Source organism: the organism of the source record quoted next, unplaced genomic scaffold (assembly GCF_019419815.1).
Source record: "Pyrus x bretschneideri cultivar Hongxiangsu unplaced genomic scaffold, Pyrus_bretschneideri_v1 Contig267, whole genome shotgun sequence".
In the NCBI taxonomy this organism is placed as follows: domain Eukaryota; kingdom Viridiplantae; phylum Streptophyta; class Magnoliopsida; order Rosales; family Rosaceae; genus Pyrus; species Pyrus x bretschneideri.
The window spans coordinates 514,929-533,672 of NW_025999576.1; the positions used below are offsets into that span (position 1 = coordinate 514,929).

General features: G+C 37.7%; 4 protein-coding genes across 4 annotated transcripts; 1 reads left to right on the forward strand and 3 right to left on the reverse strand.

Moving 5' to 3' along the window:
* On the reverse strand, positions 1–4,792 carry LOC103948775 (COBRA-like protein 10). The gene is made up of 3 exons (XM_009359843.3): positions 4,065–4,792; positions 757–2,208; positions 1–327 (listed from the first exon to the last, which is right to left on the reverse strand). The coding sequence occupies exons 1-2, from the start codon at positions 4,663–4,665 to the stop codon at positions 785–787; spliced, it is 2,025 nt and encodes a 674-aa protein (XP_009358118.2). The 5' UTR covers positions 4,666–4,792; the 3' UTR covers positions 1–327; positions 757–784.
* A 1,066-nt stretch (positions 4,793–5,858) lies between these two features.
* Positions 5,859–9,013, reverse strand: LOC103948774 (DDRGK domain-containing protein 1). The gene is made up of 8 exons (XM_009359839.3): positions 8,670–9,013; positions 8,453–8,561; positions 7,797–7,900; positions 7,276–7,377; positions 7,015–7,176; positions 6,685–6,741; positions 6,449–6,485; positions 5,859–6,329 (listed from the first exon to the last, which is right to left on the reverse strand). The coding sequence occupies exons 1-8, from the start codon at positions 8,787–8,789 to the stop codon at positions 6,124–6,126; spliced, it is 897 nt and encodes a 298-aa protein (XP_009358114.2). The 5' UTR covers positions 8,790–9,013; the 3' UTR covers positions 5,859–6,123.
* A 2,243-nt stretch (positions 9,014–11,256) lies between these two features.
* Positions 11,257–12,797, forward strand: LOC125478813. Its single transcript, XM_048587446.1, has 6 exons — positions 11,257–11,592; positions 11,737–11,769; positions 11,861–11,912; positions 12,082–12,216; positions 12,424–12,632; positions 12,774–12,797. Exons 1-6 carry the CDS (start codon positions 11,257–11,259, stop codon positions 12,795–12,797), a joined length of 789 nt encoding a protein of 262 aa, XP_048443403.1.
* Positions 12,798–13,178: 381 nt separating this feature from the next.
* Positions 13,179–15,972, reverse strand: LOC103948770 (thiamine thiazole synthase, chloroplastic). Its single transcript, XM_048587439.1, has 3 exons — positions 15,445–15,972; positions 14,171–14,659; positions 13,179–13,582 (listed from the first exon to the last, which is right to left on the reverse strand). Exons 1-3 carry the CDS (start codon positions 15,871–15,873, stop codon positions 13,421–13,423), a joined length of 1,080 nt encoding a protein of 359 aa, XP_048443396.1. The 5' UTR covers positions 15,874–15,972; the 3' UTR covers positions 13,179–13,420.
* Positions 15,973–18,744: the final 2,772 nt, after the last annotated feature.

The following is an 18,744-nucleotide window of genomic DNA, read 5'->3' on the forward strand; positions in this document are numbered from 1 at the left end:
TTTTCTAGTTACCCTGTTCCAACATTTGGAACTACTACAAACATTAGAGACTGCATCGATCCTAGATACACACAAAAAAAATGCTAGGAAAACAAAAAGATCGCGCGAATCCATCCTCGTGATTTGTAAATAATAGCTACTTTGCACATAAAATCTTATTCAAATTATCATAACGTCTGTTTTGTGACTCGTTACAATCTCTTCATCATCTGCTTTATGTGTCTCGAGTTCGAGTATGCATGGACAGGCCTCGAAACCATGGTAGCATCGTCACTCATACATGGTTCTTTATCAGCCTTGAGTGCATAAACACCGGTCTTCTTGCAGCTGACGTCAGACAACACCCATCATATGAGGATGACAAAACACATAAATCCGATCATTAATCATGAATTCTCAGAAATATTAAAACTAATTAATTAATTTTCTAGCTAGTGAAAGCTAGATATATCAATAATCTTTAACTAGCTACTGAAACTAACTCAAAAAAAACAATCTTTTGTAATTGGTGGTCATCACCGTTTGGTCTAGCGTTACTCAATCTCTACTTTACTTGAAAAAGGTGACGTAGGGTTCAAATCTGCATGGGGCCCAAATAGAAAAACAAAAGCTAGCTAACCCTAATTGACGTTATAATTAACATTTCATTTTGTTTATATTTCCAATTTGAACCTCATTTATTCATATAATCCAATGACAACTGCCATTGATGAACATAATTAATTAGATATTTATATACAATTAACTACTAATTACCTGCAGATAGAACTAGCCTTGCTGATGGTTAGTGGAAGCGATTTGTCATGAAAAGGAAAGACATGATGGCTATACATAGGACCAAAAGAGCATTAGACTTGAGATGTCCTGCATTGTTCTTGGGGAACACTTTAGGAAGAGCACACTCTTCTCCATTGAACAACACTCTCGTTGGGAACCCTTGACCCGCTTTGATATCGATATTATGATAGTGCTTCTTCTTGAACGAAATCACCGATTGCTGCTTCCCGGGGATCATCGGATTCTTTTTCGGATCCGTCCCGTTTTTTATCGCCACCAAGTAGTTCAAACCCTTGAGCCCTGTGAACAAGATTGTGTTGTTGACGTCCTTTTCCATCCTCGTCCCGTTGAAGGAGTAGACGTTTTCGTAGTCCTGGTAGGCCTTGTTCATCTTCACCGCGGTGTACCAATCTTGAAACTGGTCGGTTCCCCAGTTGAAGAGAGTGAGCCTGGCGGTCCACCCGTTGCTGTAATCAGAGTCGATGTGCCAGTTCAAGCTGACACCGCAGTTGTCAGGGCACGGAAGCTTTTTAGGCACGTCGTAGTGCTTGATTTTGGCCCATGCTTTTGCCTTCTCGGTTCTGTTTGCGAATGGCACGAGGAGAGCTTCGGCAGGCAAAAGCATGGCGGGAGCCTTAGGGTTACATTTGTCCGTCTCAGATGTTTTGCACCCGCACGCGCACGTGCTGCATGGAACCACAGAGGTGCTGTAATAGGCCGAAAACGAGACGCAGCATCTGGGGACCGGGGTTTTGGTGATGTTGCACACCACTTGCCAGCTGGCAATGGCGTCTGACGTGGCCTGGAGCCCACTTGGGTCGGGGAACTGAGTAGGGTCAACCCTAATAGGGGGCCCGCATCTGTAAGTAGGGTTCAGAACGCCACTGATTTTCCACTGCTGAGGTGGAGTTATGGCAGTTCTGTTGTCGTCGGGTGGGATCTTAAACACTTGCAGCTGGAAAATGGACTGGGACTGTGCCTTGTCCATGAGCCTCGGCAAGATGGTCCCGTTGCGGCAGCAGCTGGGCAGTTTGCCGACCTTGGGATCATCCTTTCGCTCGGCTGGGAGGTCGGTGATGACGGGCTTCTTTTCACAGTTCATGACCTGAGAGAAGTCCAAGTCCTTGTAGAATTTTCCGGCTTGGCCGTAGAGGCATGCACTTGTGTCCTTCTTGTGAGTGTAGGCTCCTCTCATGGTGTTGATGAACTCTCCCCTCATCCATTCCCAGGTTAAGTTCCAGTGGTCGAGGCGGCCAAGCGGGTGGACGTTGTCGATGGTGATCTGAGCCAGGTAGTTCATTGTGTAGGTTTGCATTACATCGTATGTGATTGAGAGATCCCCGTTCTGACGTGGCATGAATTTGGTTTTCTCGACTTTCTTCGCCTTGAATTTTGGGTCCTTTTTACAGCATACAGACATTGCAGTCTTCCCTGCATGAGGAAAACAAAAAGGATATGTGTCAATGCATGCATTTGAACCCTTTCAAGGTTCGTATATTAGTATGTTCTTTTTGCCAAAATATTTGATTTGTTATCTTGTCAGATAGTGAATTGGAATAGTGTTAATTCGACATATGATATTGACATTATTAGTCACACGATATCATACACAGGTAGAGCTCGCATGTATTAGAGAGCGTGTCGATGTCAGTTTAATTTATATATACAGTTAAAGAGTTGACCGTATACAATACGACAAGGAAAATAGTAACTAATACATATTTACATAATACAAGTATGAAGAGATTTATGGAATTGAGATCACGGTTTGACAACAGAATCATTGGAAGAATTAGGAACTGAATTGATACTCTTTTCAAGTTTTATATGTCTGATTAATATCATTATTATATCTTGGACTAAAAACCATATACATTTCTTGATGTTCAATCTAATCGATCGTCCTAAAAGATGTAAAGCCCAGAAATAAGAATGCCAATTTGATCAAAATCAAAATATTCAATCTTGAATCTCATAAAATCATATGTTCTGCAAACATACTTCTCAAAATATCACATGTAATGTAATGCATGTTAACCATTATCATTAATAACACAAACAACCTTATCCAATAATTAAGGGTTCTTTGGATATAGGCCCTCCAAACTCCTATTTTCCAAGTAAAAACCCATCTAAATTTAAACATTCAAATAAAATCCAAATTTCAAATAGCCTACCATGTAGACAAATATATGACCAACTATTACAATACAATTACAACTTATGCCATAGAATCCTAATTTGGTCAATAAATGTTATTACTCATCCTAATTATGATGAGCAATTAAATCCATATGGATATTTTACCTTTCTTGTATCATAAATATTAGCAACATATATAAATTAATTTACCAAATTTAAAAGAGAAAGACAATCTTGTACGGAAAAAATAATATTGTTTGAATTATGTAATTACCTACATACAAATTAATTTATCTACTTATAAAATATTATACTAATAAACCTGCATTTTGAATCATGTAATTACCTACATACAAATATTATACTAATTTACCTACATTTAAATTAATCTACCTACTTATAAAATATTATACTAATTTACCTACATTTAAATTAATTTACCTACTTATTAATATTATACTAATTTACCTACATTTAAATTAATTTACCTATTCCAAAAAAAAAAAATAGTGATATTAGATAATGTTCGAATGTTGTGGGTTTGTGCTTGTAGGCAATTAAATAAACTTTTAATCTAATGCACATAAATCATGTAGGTAAATTAGATCGTTTTGAAAGTAAACTGGACCCTTTAAATTTTGGTTTGATGTAATAGGTATAGACTATTTTGTAGGTAAGAATTGTGCGGAACATATAGCTTTTGTTTTGTGTATTAGGGATTGAAATATTAGCCGAAGCTGTTTTAGGTTTATTGTTGTGTTGGTAGGTAAATTAACTTATATATGTAATGCACAAAATTATGAAATTAGTATTATTATTTTTCAATTGGCACGTTATAACAATTTGAAAGTTAATACATTGAATATACAATGAATGGCATGAATTATTTTGTAAAATATATAAAATTAATTAAATGGATATAACAAGTAACTGATCCAAAAACCCCATCCAAGTATTAATAGGGGTAGTTTAGGCATTCGAAAAATACACAATTTGAAAAGTCAAACTTAATTAAAGAATTTGTTTAGTTGGAGGCTAGTCAATGGGCTTTATTCAAGAAAACAAAAGAAGATGGGTTTTAGTAGAGGAAAATATAGTTTCAAGGGGTAATATCAAATTTTCAGAATAATTAATTAACTAATTACCTTTAAATTTAGCAGCAGGGCATTTGAAGCCATCATTGACAATGGAGATGGTCTTGGGCATCGGAGTAGACTTCTCTCCCATCCCAAACTGCGTCCCTTTGAACGCAATCTTAGCCTGAATCTGGGTATAATCTCCGGCGGTATCAATCATAGTTTTCAAATCTGTCATTGGATACCCGGCAAAGTATGCCCCTTTGGTTCCAACATCGACGGGCAAATCACCACCGTCAACCATCTGAGCTCCTTCCGCGGCCACCAAGATCTCCCGATGCTGAAACCCTATGTACATCTTCCACGCCTTGAGCTCGGTCGACCCGGCGTTCAAGATCGTCGCCTCTGACTTGAAGGCCCAAGCCTGTGCCGACACATTTTTCGTATGCGGCAACTCCTTCTCCCTGGAGGTAAACGTGTACGACAAGAAAATGCCGTCACAGTCTTCTTGCTCGGGAGGAGGAGCTGCCACAACAGCATCTTCGTCTTGTCCGTAACAAATCTCAACCCTAAAACACGAAAACACCAAAAACACCACGAGCATTGCATGAAGAAAGAACGCGCGGGACGTCCAGGGTATTCTCATGACCATATTACTAGTTTCCATCATTGCTTTTTACAATAACGTGGAGCGAGCTTTGAGGTTTCAAATCTTTTCTTTTTGTTTTTGTCTATTTTTCGAGGTTGAGGGTTGTTTCGTGTGTCGCTTGGAAGAGAGACAGAGAGAAAGAGAGAGAGAGATCTATTGAACGGTAGGCGGCCGCGCGAGGACGCGGCGAGTGAGAGATGCTATGAGGCCCTGGGAGGACTGTGTAAACCCCAGGGTAGAGAGAGATGGCTAGGTATAAAGAAGAGGAGCGACATTAAAAGACTGGGTCAAGCTCTATTTTCTTCCGCTAGTTTTAGCGGCAGGTTCGGAACGTTGTCCATGAAACCGATACTGTTTGTTTTCTGGTCGACATTGTACGGAAATATATCTGTTACACACGCTGTAAATAGATTTCGGTATGATAAACTACGCCGTTTCTGAGCTTTTCTTCTCTCTTCTTGTTTTCGGACCAAAACCACCGAAAAAAGTTGCTGTGATCACCTTCTAATTAACCGTTTTGAGCTGGCAAAAACTGCATGTCACATAACTTGCATTGGACCAATCATGTTTTTATTTTTAGTACTCACAAAGTTCAAGTACTAAAATAAAAAAAAAATTAAAAAAAATGGCATGAAAATGTGAGAGTCGAATCTGTGTTGGATATCACTAAGTGATGTGCTGCACAAAGGGATTGGCATGAAAAATTAGTAGCTATGGGTATCCTAGCTAGGTTTATTTTGTTTAAGGATTTTAGCCAAAATGTTTTTTAAGATTGACATGACTCTTCACTTTGATCATTGATAATGAAAGTCAATACAAATGGTCCTTGAGTTTGTCTACCGTACATCATTTTGATCATTCTGTAAAAAATCTGTTCAATATTCTCGTTAAGTGGAGATGTTGGTTTGACAAAAATACTCTTTAGAAAGGTGAACACGTAGTCGTTTACGTGACAATTTAATGAGAATATTGACAACTTTTTTCGCAAAATGATCAAAATGATTTACGGTGAACAAACTCAAAAACCGCTTTTATCGATTATTATTGTCAATACCAAAGTAAGGAAATCCAATCTCAAAGATCATTTTAGCTAAAAAATCGGTTCTATCTTCTTCCTTACTTTTTCAGTATTTTAATTACCCTTTATTACTTCTATAATGGATATAATTACGTCAATGACTTGTAGCTCAAGTAGTTTAAAGTACTCGCTTTCCATAAAGAGTACCCCTATATTTTCATATAATTTTAATTGAATTGCTTTCTTCCACGTCTATTCGCAGCAGAGTCACCATTTGTTCAAGAAGTTAGCTCCTCGTTAATACTTGGGAACTAGGGTATCCAGTCAGTACAATAAACACGGCAACACAGCTATAACCGAAGATAATATCAAAACGCTAATTAAGAAACCTACCCCTACAATCTCTTATAGTTACATATCCTGTTAATTCAGTGTGCACGATTTTCATTACTTTAACCAAATCAAGCGACAGTTATCTCCGCCCCGCCGCTGATTTCTTCAACAAACTGCGCTTTTGGCTCCAAGTCTATGAACTGGTTGGACTTGCTAGCAAGATGCGAAATGCTTACCCTTCCCAGACGCTTAATGTAGTCTGCTACAGCTTGCATCTCCTCTTGGGAGATGTATATGCATTTCCCCCTGTCATCCATGACGCCAGAAAGTCGCCCTAACACAGACAAATACAACATTTTCATTCTCAACGAAAAGGTATTTTACCTTCTGAAGCAAAGGAATGAATTATTCATTAGGTACGACAAGTCAATGAGGAAATAGCTCTGCACATACCCATACTCTCGAGATTGGTAATTCGATTGATGCATTCCTGCATGAACCATCAGTTGCATTGAAAAATTAGTAAGCCAAATCTGGTAAATTAAGTTGACTAATCACTTTTAGAAAATATACTTCCATATGCCTTACTAAATTTCAAATAAAAACTTCATCTGTTAATGCACTTTGAGGTACGAAGAAGACATGAAAATTGTTGATTTATGTGTTACTTCAGGATAAATATAAGTTACCTGAGTCCTTAACTTAAATTCAGCAGCAAGATCTTCCAGAGGAATGCATTTATGTTTCTGCAATGTCAAAATTAACAGTAGTATTAATAACAAAATCACAACTCAACTTGAAAGCCTCATGTCTCGAATAGAAACAAAACGACACAAACAGTTAAAAGATTAATAAACTCTAAACTGGATTGGATAAGTTAGAAACTACAACCCAACCTTAAACCCCCAAAACTTAGAAGCTCCTTTTCATCCCTAGTTTTTGTGCAACCCGATGGCGATGGAGATATTAGGGAGCTAGAGTATAGAACAATATCTTTGAATGAATTAACTGAACTCTACCTTTATGTATTCCACAAAATCAGAAAGCAAATCCTGACGTCCATCCTGCACTTCATTCTCGGTCGTACCTTCAGCATCTATTGAAAACTCGCCTTTCCACTTCTCAAACTCTAAAGCAGCAGCTTCCTCCGCCCTAGCCTTTTGCGCTTTGGCTTCTTCCTCCTACAAAACAGTGGCCAAATCTTCAGGCAGTAACTTAACAACACAAAAATACACATCCTAATTTTCCAAAACAGAAACAAAAGAGAGACGTCAACGCACCAGCTGACGCTCCTGTGCTTCACGCTCCTCATCTTTCCTCCTCCGCATTTCAGCATAGCGGTCTTGTTTTGTTACCCTAGATTCACGTGCAGCTTGTTCAGCCTTCAAATAAAGAATGGACTCAAGTAAATAATTAGTTGTGCTTCAATTGAAGGGAAAAGGAAGAAAATAATATAAAAGCAGTACAAGTAAACCATAATCAAGGATCCTCCAAGAACATAAGCATAAACTCAATTGAATGTTGCAGTTATTTCCACCATTTGGGTAATTTAAATATATTGAATGATGTAGCAATCAAACTTCTAACATGTCCTACACCTCCGTGACTACATAGAAGTGGTTTATGTCTTTATTACTCAATGTAGATAGTCGGATAATTAGAAACTCACTAAAATTTAAGGCCTGTTGGGTATTCAGGACAGGACAGGACACATTAACTAGAAATTTTAATCAGGACTGGAGAGGGGGAGATAAAGTATGTGCAATCCTTCAAATCAAGAAGTAAAAGAAAGAAAGAATACTTGTCGTTGTGCTTCCCGCTCTTGGCGCTTCTTTTCCCTCTTCTTGGATGCTTTAGCATCATACTCGCCCTCAACATCTTCCTCATCACTTCCCTCAACGGATTCTATATTTAAAAATACATACTATGAGTTCATTTGACAGGATAACACATTTTTCAACTTATTTAATATCATTAGCACTTAAAAAGCTAGCTAGCTAGTGCAAAGGCTCATATACAAAATGTGCATCTATACAAGTCCAAATTTGCACTTCATACGCCGGGTACATTTTCCATACAGAATACCTAATACATCCTTTATTTCCTCAAATTTTGTACCCTCCTCATGAATCCATAAACCTTATGACTCCGTCTCTGTAAATAATCATCGGTCTACCCCAACAGATCAAACCGTGTAAACTATCATCCCCGCAAATCCTAATTTGATCAGACCTTTATCTCTCACGGATACGGTTACTTATATTTTTGTTCCTGACTATCTCACCACTGCTTACCAATTGATATCTATTTCAATCACAATTCAATCAATTACAATCGCTTCTCGAATCAAAGAGAAACGAACATCACAACACCGCAGAGTCACAATTACTCATGAACTTAATCCAATCTTTTCCTAATATAAAATCAAATTTAGTCACTTCAAAGTAAAACACAAACCTTCTACACCTGGTGCAGCAGCAGCTGCTGATGTGCTTGCTCCAGAAGCCGGCCTCCTACGCATCCAGCGACCGCCAGGCGCACGCAATACCGCCTCCCTCTGAGCAACCTAAACCAATATAAACAAATCCAGAAAAAATCTATATAACAAATAAAATAAAAATTACAAAACTGAAAACAATTACGCTGCAAAAGAATTAGGGCTCAAAAATCAAACCTGAGGTTCTCCTTCGTGTTCATGCGGCGATCGAGAATCTTGACGGCGTTTCCATAGAAATAGTGGAATCAATCCCAAAACAAGAAGCATGGAAAGAAAAATTGCCAACATTTCCTCCATATTTTCTCAATCTCAGGCCCGGCCACCAAAATTTGATGTTTATTTTCTTTCTCTCGATTGGTCTCTATTTTCTTAGGAATTCTCGGAAACCAAACAAGGAGTTAGGGTAAGGGGATACCTTGAGAGCGGTTAAGCTTCGGACAATCAATGGAGTCTGGAACGATTTGAATAATGATTACAGGACCTAAATGTAATTACAAATTGGAAAGAATTAGGAATCATTAACCTTAGATTATTTCTTCTGCTGTATAAATCATTCTATTTCTGTAAAGGTTTCTCAGTGGGTCCAGAACACGATATCATGTATCATATGTCATTTTTAAAAAATTTAAAACTTCAAAAATAAAACAATCCTCTACTCATATAATGACACTTGGTTTACTACTCGTGTTCTGTACATAATAAATAATTTCTCGTATTTTTTGTACGAATTTAGCCATTCCACATTTTCACATGGATACATCCAAAAAGAGAAATGCTAATGAGACTCCCTCAAAGTGTTTCTCTGCCCCTCGTAGTTTAACATTGATTTCTATAGCAACATTACAAAACATTGTAATAAAAACATGAGGTGTGAGAGTCCATTGAGAGACCAACTTTTAAGAGAGTATCCTTAGCATTTCTCTTCACACAAATATCACTTTTTTCAAAAATTCAAGTATGTTTAAGTTAATGACACACTCCGATCGGAGTCAAGGCATGCTGGCCGTCACCCGAAGATGACATAGCCAAAAGTGTAAGTGATGTAAAAATGTGAATAAATTAAAACCGAAACTAGAACTTATTTAAACTAATAAAGTGAGTGAGCAGTAGTGGGTAGAATCCATAGAATACAAATGTTCAGAGCATAGATGACAAAATAAAGCAGTCGAAACTAGTTAGGTACTTAATACACAACTGGGAACAGTTCCTACATTTATTAGGCGTATGTCAAAATCGCCGGCTAATCCTCGTATGCCACAAAGTAAATCAGCTATTTAGGACCTAGAGAGGCAAAAAACAGAAGGGTGAGTGGGCAAAAACAAAAGTTTATAAAATCCATTTATTTTCTGAACATACTAACCCGTCACTGTAAAACATGTATAGTTTCCAGAAAATCATACTACGTATATGTATGAAATCAAATGCAAATCAACAGTAAATCCAGAAGTATGCCGCATCACAATATCTCAACAGTAATATAAGTAAAATTAGGTATTCAATCAATCTATACTAGCATACAAGTCGGAGTCGCCTAATGCGACTTGTACGACTAAACTAATGCTCATCAATCTATACTAGCACACGAGTCGGAGTTGCCTAATGCAACATGTACAACAGGAATGGGTGTAATCATAATATACGCTATAATGCTACAATCACGTGAAGACTAGCGCTATTCGGAGTCACCTACAAGTTGGAGTTGCCTAATGCAATCTATACTACAGGACTGGCACTTACTTGGATCCAAGGCGAGCGCGCGGTGTGAAGGTGAACATACACGTGAAAGACTGGCCCTACACTCTGATGTGTGGGGACCTTCCTCTGTTAGTACTACTTCGAGAATTAGGTGGTTTGTTACTTTTGTGGATGATTGCACTTGTATGACGTAGTTGTATATGTTGAAATATAAAAGTGAAGTTTGTGATGTGTTTCGTCTGTTTCAACAGATGATAAAACTCAGTATTCCTCTAATATTAAAGTTTTGCGTTCTGACAATGGTGGAGAGTACATAAATTTTGAGTTATCCCGATTTCTACAAGATCGTGAAATTATTCATCAAACTACATGTTCGCATACTTCGCAACAAAATGGGGTTGCTGAGAGAAAGAATCGTTATATCTTGGAAACTACTTGTGCCTTGCTTATTGGTGCGTCCATGCCTAAACGTTTTTGGCCTGAAGTTGTTACCTATGTTGTGTATGTGATTAACTGCATTCCATCTCGAGTTGTGGACTTCCATACACCTCTTCAAGTATTGACAGAACATGTTCATGTAGTATCCATGAACAACCTCACTCCCCATGTGTTTGGGTGTGTAGCATATGTTCATATTCACAAGATTCATCATAGAAAATTGGATATGTGTGCTCTTTGGTGTGTCTTTGTTAGATTTGCATCTCAACAGAAAGGGTATAAGTGTTATCACCCTAACACTTGCCATATGTATACGACTATAGATGTTACCTTTTCTGAATCCAAGTATTTTTATTCTTCGCTCCCATCACCTTCAGATCCCCAGGGGGAGAACACTAGTTGGGATCAGGGTGATCTTGGATGGTTGGAAATATTAGACAATGGGTCTTGGCAAGAAACTGTTGAAAATGAGATAAATGGGTCTCGGCAAGAAATTGCCGAGTATGTGACAGAGCTTCAGCCGCTACCTGCCGAGACAAGCATAGCATATCGGCAAGGATTTGCAAAGGAATCTGGAACAATCTAGCCACTAGCTGTTGCCAAACCTACAACCCCTTCTCTCTTGAGCTCGATGGTGCCACCCGATGTGTCTTCTCTGAATATCCTTGAGGTAAGTACCACCAATGCTCATGTAACTGATCTCAATAATGCTATGGGTACATATAAGTTGCCGCTAAGGCAAAATCGTGGTGTTCCTCCTAACAGGTTTTCTCCCGAAGGAAGAGTGAGGTATCCAATAGCAAATTATGTGTCATGCAAGAATCTTGCACCGAAACGTCAAGCATGGGTGAATAATGTGGAAGCAATCCAAGTATTAACCCGAGTTAAGGAGGCCTTGAAGGATCCTAAATTGGCTGCTGCAATGGATGAACAAATGATAGCATTACATAAAAATGATACATGGGAGGTAATGGAACTGCCAAAGGGAAAAAAACCGGTTGAGTGTAGATGGGTCTTTACAATTAAGTACAAGGCCGATGGATCAATAAACAGGTATAAAGCAAGGTTAGTAGCAAAATGATATACTCAAATGTATGGTATTGATTACCAGGAAACTTTTTCACCAGTAGCCAAGATGAATACGGTACGTGTTCTTATTTTTTTAACTGCAAATTTGAATTGGTCACTGAAACAATTTGATGTAAGAAATGTTTTTTTTCATGGGCATTTGGAAGAAGAAGTATACATGGATTTTCCTCCGGGGTATAATGCCGGAGGGAAAACGGAGTATGTAGGTAGCAAAAGTCACTCTATGGGCTGAAGCAATCACCGTTTGCATGGTTTAGTAGATTTACTCGAGTTGTGAGGAGGATTGGATATTACCAAAGTCACTCCGACCATACATTGTTTCTAAAACAGATGAGTGGTAAAGTGACAACCTTAATTATTTATGTAGATGACATGATAATAACAGTTGATGATTCAGAAGAGATGATGAAACTAGAACAGAGTCTTGCCGCCAAATTTGAGATGAAGAATTTGGCAGATTTAAAGTATTACCTTGGAGTAGAAGTAGGTCATTTGTGTAGAGGTATCTTCTTGTCTCAACGAAAATATGTTCTAGATTTATTAAAAGAGACATGCATGCTTGGATGTAAACCTGTGGATACTCCTATTATAGAGAAGCTTTATTTGAGACTTTATCCCAATTAGAAACTGGTTGACAAAGGTAGATATCAGAGACTGGTAGGGAGACTAATTTATTTGTCTCACACTCGTCTGGATATTGCTTATGCAGTGAGTGTGGTTAGTCAGTTTATGCACTCATCAAGTGTGGATAATATGGCAGCAGTGATGAGAATTTTGGCATATTTAAAGTCTGCCCCGGGAAAAGAGATTTTGTATAAGCACCATAGGCATATGAGGATTGAAAGATTTACTGATGCTGATTGGGCAGGTGATGTGACTGATAAACGGTCTACGTCCAAATATTTACATTCGTTGGAGGTAATTTAGTTACTTGGCGAAGCAAGAAACAAAAAGTGGTGTCACGATCTTTTGCCGAAGGTCGAGTATAGGGGTATGGCACATGGTGTGTGTGAGATCCTTTAACTACGAAAGTTGCTTTGGGGTCTTGGTTTCAAACAGGAAGATGCGATGAAATTGTATTGATATAATAAGTCAGCAAGAGAGATAGCTGAGAATCCAGTGCAGTATGATAGGACGAAGCATGTGGAGGTTGATCGACATTTCATTAAAGAGAAGCTCAAAAAGAAGATTGTAGCAATTCCGTTTGTGAATTCAGAAGAGCAACTTGCATATGTTCTTACTCATGTTGTGTGTAGTAGAAATTTTGATAACTCACTTATCAAATTGAACATGTGTAATATCTATACACCAACTTGAAGGGGAGTATTGAGTGAGTTAGTATGTAGAAAGAAAATGTAAATATGTGTAATTATTAAAGTCATGTTTAAAGAACGTTATTCTAGTGCTTTATTGTATTTCCTTATGTAACAAGGATTGTATGTACTTATATTGAGAATTATAGAATACATGAAAATTACCCCGTAAAATTCTATTTTTCCAACAGAGCCTGAGCCAAACATCCAACACAGAGAGACATAATCCATCCGTCCACATTATTATCAAAACTCACATAGGTCCCAAACCACATCAAATATCCACAATAACCATCACTTAGCTACCATAAAAAATCGCTCACTCCTCAACCGCGCTATTATTTTCGACTCGAAACTGGTTTTTTCCTTGTTTATTAACATATAACGCAACAATTAAGCCTCGGCGATCTCAGCGGATTCTGCAGCAGCTAGGATCAGCTCAGGCTGGATGCCTCCGACGTATGATCCATCCAAAGCGTTGGGGAGTCCCAGTGCCTTTAATGCCAAGTGAGCTGCCTTTTGCCCTGAGATCATCATGGCTCCGAATGTAGGTCCCTGCATCCCCAATAATGTAAGAATCATATTAATAGGACCACATTTATATAATTAAGTAATCGACGAAACCCAAATACAAAGTGTAAATATATAAAGTGGGAATCTTATTTGGACCCCATAAAAATCAAGTAATGGTACTATTCCAAATATAAAGAACAAGGAAAGAATGGAAGAGCTTTTGGACCATGTTCATTTGAATGAACAATCACCATGTATGGATTGAGGCTAAGGTAATTGTCGTCGTCCGACACAGTTTTTCTCTCGTAATCAAACGCGGAGAGGAGAGGAAAAGGACAGTGGTAAAGGTTTCCCAGTAGAGGCCATTGTCAATTTCCATACCAATGCGCTAGTGTAAACATTTTAGTGTTGAAGTCTATCTACACTATGCATTTACATGTCGAAATTCGATAAAATCAACCATTGTAGTCCTTAATGTTTTACGTAAACCGTCTAAGCCCACCACCACAATCACCATTTTGATGAAATGTGGCTGCGATGGCTTGGAGTAGTTGGATAAGACTCCAAGGACGATATAGTCAAATGAACAGTAAATAAATCAAGAACAAATCAAACGTGACAGAAATGTACCATTCTTGGGGATCCATCAATCTCAGCAACTTCCATGCCGGTGACGATCATTCCTGGCACAATTTCCCTTGTGAGCTTCACGATAGCATCCTCAGCTGCGTTCATGTCCAAGGCCTTCATCCCGGGCACGCTCTCAATCATCCCAACGCTCCTCAACCTCTTGACGCCGGTGGCTCCCATGGGTCCGTCGTGACCACATGAGCTCACCACAACCTTGGCCTCCATGACGTTGGGGTCCATGCACGACTGTGTGTCGTGGTTCATTGAGACCAAGGCCCAGTTGGTGACCACGCCACCAACTCTGCCACCCTTAATGATCAAGTCCTCTGCAGCCACAGCGTTGAAGAGCTTCACGTTGGGCCGGGCAAGGAGCTTGCTCATGATGGTGGAGGTGAATAGGGCGGCGTGCTTGATGACAACGTAGTTGTCTTGCTCATCGTAGTCAATGCCGAGCTCGTTAAGGAAGAGATGGGCGGGTTTGCGCACAACCTATATATGTCAACATATAAATTAGATCTAAGTACTACAAAATACAAGACAAAATATTTTCAAGTTAGAACATTAAAATATTTTCGAAATTTATATTGCTTTCCAAATTACAAGATAAAATGTTCTAGTGAGAAATGAACGCTATGAAAATTAAAAGTACAATTTGTATTTCAAAAACCAAATATACCGACAACCCCATTTAACGGAATAAGACTTGGTTGCGATTGTTGTAATGTTAACCAAATAGCGGGATAATCTGGCTTCCATGAATTTCACCATAATCAAAGCAATCTAATTGTGATTAATTAGTGCACAAATGAAATCTATATATATATATATATATATTGTATATTTGGAATTAATTAATAAGGAATTACTTTTCTACAAAATTTACAAAATTTGTTTGATTTTCGAATGAAAATACAACAATATCAAACTATTTAATTAATTACAAAAAATAGAAATAAAGAAATAAATTACAAAAAATAAATTAACAAATATTTATGCAAATGAAAACAGATATGCACAATGACATAGGTCAAATTATCCAAACAAGACGGGGCAAGGCGACACGTGTCACAGTCGCACGTTACATTTATTTTACCGAGAAACATGAATTTCAAATTAACAAACAATTCCCCAGAAAAAGCCCAAAAATTAAGTACCCGGGAAACCTTAATACGACCAAAAATGATAATTAAACAACAACAAATCAATAATTTAAGTTTCAAATAATTAATAATTTTCAAAAAATATTAAAATTAATCATAAATGACAGTAATTACCATGGCAGAGAAGAGCTGGCCACCGAGCCATGCACCTCCGCCGGGGCTGACGGACTGCTCGATGATGGCCACCTGAACGTCGGGGTTCTTGCTGAGTTCGTAGGCGCAGGATAGCCCGGCGGAGCCAGCACCGACGACAACGACGTCTGTGTCGGCGTAGGTGATCATGTCAGTCATGTAGCGCCTGGTCATCTCCCGGGAGACGATGGATTCCTTGATGGGGTCGAACTTGAAAGCGCTCAAATCGTAGGAGGGGGTCAAGCCGTTGGCAGACATGGAGACGGAGAGGCCGCCGTTGTTGGCGGGGGCCGCCTTGGCCGGCTGAAGGCGGACCATGGGAGCGCCATGGAAAGAGGAGTCGAGGAGGGAGGACTTCTGGAGCTTGGCGGTGAGGGAGGAGGAGGTGAGGGTGGAAGCCATGGTTGCCATTGATTGATGCGAGAGAAAGAGAGAGAGAAGATGATAAGATGGGGTGATTTGGGGGTTTAGCGTTTGCAAGTCAGAAGATGGAAGTGAGGAGAGTGGTTATTTAACGAGGAGGAGGGTGACATATATGTAAAATTAAAGATGGACACGTGGGAAGAGGATAGGATATGAAGGGTCTAGAACCTCTTGGGAGGTCCAAGTGGCAAGCATGAACCAGTCTCCAGTGTGTGTTTGTGTGTGAGGAGAGTGAATAGAGAGGGAAATGTTAGAGAGACCGAGTTTACAAGGAAAATGATAAGGAGATTATTTTAAATGTGACTTTCTATGAACTTTTCACTATTTTATGTTTTTTATACAATTCTTGTGTTACCGTTATAAAATTTTGTGTCAAGAATATGGGGTGACGAAGAGTCTTAGTACTGGTTTGGTATTGAGGTGTTTTTATAAAAAGTAGGAACCAAAAAAAGCTGAGCTCAAAAAGATGTTTGGTAAACACTTAAAAACAGTTTATTTTCATAGTTTTTTGGTGAAAAAAATAAAAAACCTAAAAACGTGAAGCAGCAAAAATGAGCTTTGAAAAAAAGCTGAAAGCGTGAAGCAACATAAATGTTGGATTATATGTTGAATGTTGGATTATGATTTCTTGTTAAATGTTAGATTATATGTTTAAGATAAAATTTATAAATACTTTTGTTTTAAAAATAAAGTATATTTAGTAATTCACCTTTATTTGTTAAGAAAATTAAATTAATGACACATCTAGTATTATACCTTTTTTTGATCATTTTACAAAATCACAATTGTTTTACATAAAAGTTTACAAAACACTATAATACTGATTTTTTTTTTTTTTTCCAAAAGCACTTTTACAAAAAAAGTTTACCAAACGCTCTGCTACTTTATTTCACAGTTGCTTATTCTCACAGCACAGCAGAAGCAGTTTTGTTTTCAAAGCACAGCAATACCAAACCAGCCCTTACTTTGAGCGAGATAGTCTCCTTAGCATTTCTCAATTTGTAAACCAAATGATGAGATTGTTGATGATTAGTTCATTACTCAAGTGTTGATTAACATGGTTATTTTCTATTGATTATAAACTTAATTTAAAAATGATCCAACTGAACAGATATTCATTTCAGAAATGAATATATTGGGCTCTCACTGTTTACTGTTTAGCCATATAAAGTCGGCAACATTTAAAGAAAATCAACATTCTTACCTAAAAAAGTGGTATGAGAAATACTTGGTTTTCACTCACTACTTGTGAGATCTTTTTCATATGTGGATGGGGGGCTGCATTTGATACTATAATGAGGTTTTTGTCCTTGTCATTGAGACGGAAAGACGTAATATATTTACCTTTCTTGTTTGGATGCGAAACAACTTTTCTAATTGCATTTTCTTCTGCGAGCAAGCCAATTGCATATATCATAAAATATCTAAATTAAGCGTCTTGTTTGGACCCCTTTTTTTTTTTTTTAGTGTTATACTTTCTTGTTTTATTTCTAGGTTTAGGGTTTTGTTTGTGAAGAAGGTTGAGGTTTCAATGTAGAATTCATTCTCAACAGTTTGGACTCGATTTTTTTATATTGTCGGTTCGTATGTTTGGAGCTGTTAAGTTGAAAGAAGATCAAGATAATTTTCAATCATTTTTTTAGATACGATTGTGGTTTTAATAGTCATGGTATTGTCTGAAAATTATTGGCAATTATCTTGAAAATGCAAGGATATTTAAAGAGGCTGGAAGATCGAAATGGCATGGGGTTTCAGAATATCAGGGTAAAACTTGACTAGCCATGGGGAAATTATCTTGATAGTTTGATAGCAAACTGTCAAGAAAATGTGATTAGCTTGTAGGTTTGTACGTCGATATCATAGCAAATTGCATTAAGAAAATTTTAAAAGTTGAATTGGCTAATCAAAGATGTGATAAAAGATGGCAAAATAATGACCACATCACTTCCGTGGTGATTTTGCACGCTGCTTGTTCCAATAGCATCAATTGCGTGCTTGTAATTATCATATGGTATCAAGTTTCTCAGCCCGGTTTAGGAGTCTTGACAGTCTGATTGATTAAACAAAAAGTTTCCTAAGTTCGACCGGCTATCTATCCCAATTCTTTGCCGGCAAACACATGGGTCATGGAGGAGGTGCTTTGTTGTAGAAACTGCGCTGATTCGGGAAAGAGAGGAATCCGTAGGATGAGGAGGAGGCGGAGGTACAAGGGTACAAGGAGAGGATGGGGGCGGAGAAGGGAGGAGATGCGGTGGGGGTGTAGGGCCCAAATCCATTTTTTTATTTTATAATATTTTTTATTTGGTTTAAAATAAATAACTTTTTATGGGAAGTGTTATTATCACTTCAAAAATCTCATTCTACATATTTTTCTTTTCTAATATAGAAAGTTTGAAGTGTAGAATGAAATTTTTAGAGTGCTAATAATAATTCCTTTTTTTATTAGTTTTTCATTCACGTGGTTAAAACTTGACATCCATATCAACCAAAATATAGCCCTACATTTGCCACGTCATCATTTAGTAATCAAACTAACAAAAAATTTAACGAGGATTTGACATTACAATGAATTCACAAGTTGATGCATGACATTGCAATGTTTAAAATATAAGATATGAGTTTGTCATATGACTCAAAATATAGGTGATAAAATGTAATTTACCATTTTTATTTGTTTTTAATCAAATCTTTGTAAAAATACACTAAATAGGTTGCTGTATGGTAAATTCATGCTCAATGCCTAGAGACATCCTCCAAAAAAATTAATTTGGATTGTTTATGCAACTAAAACTAAGGAACTTCAGGCCTTCAATCATGTAAAATCGAAGAGCCATAGGCTCATGTTTTGATATAATAATT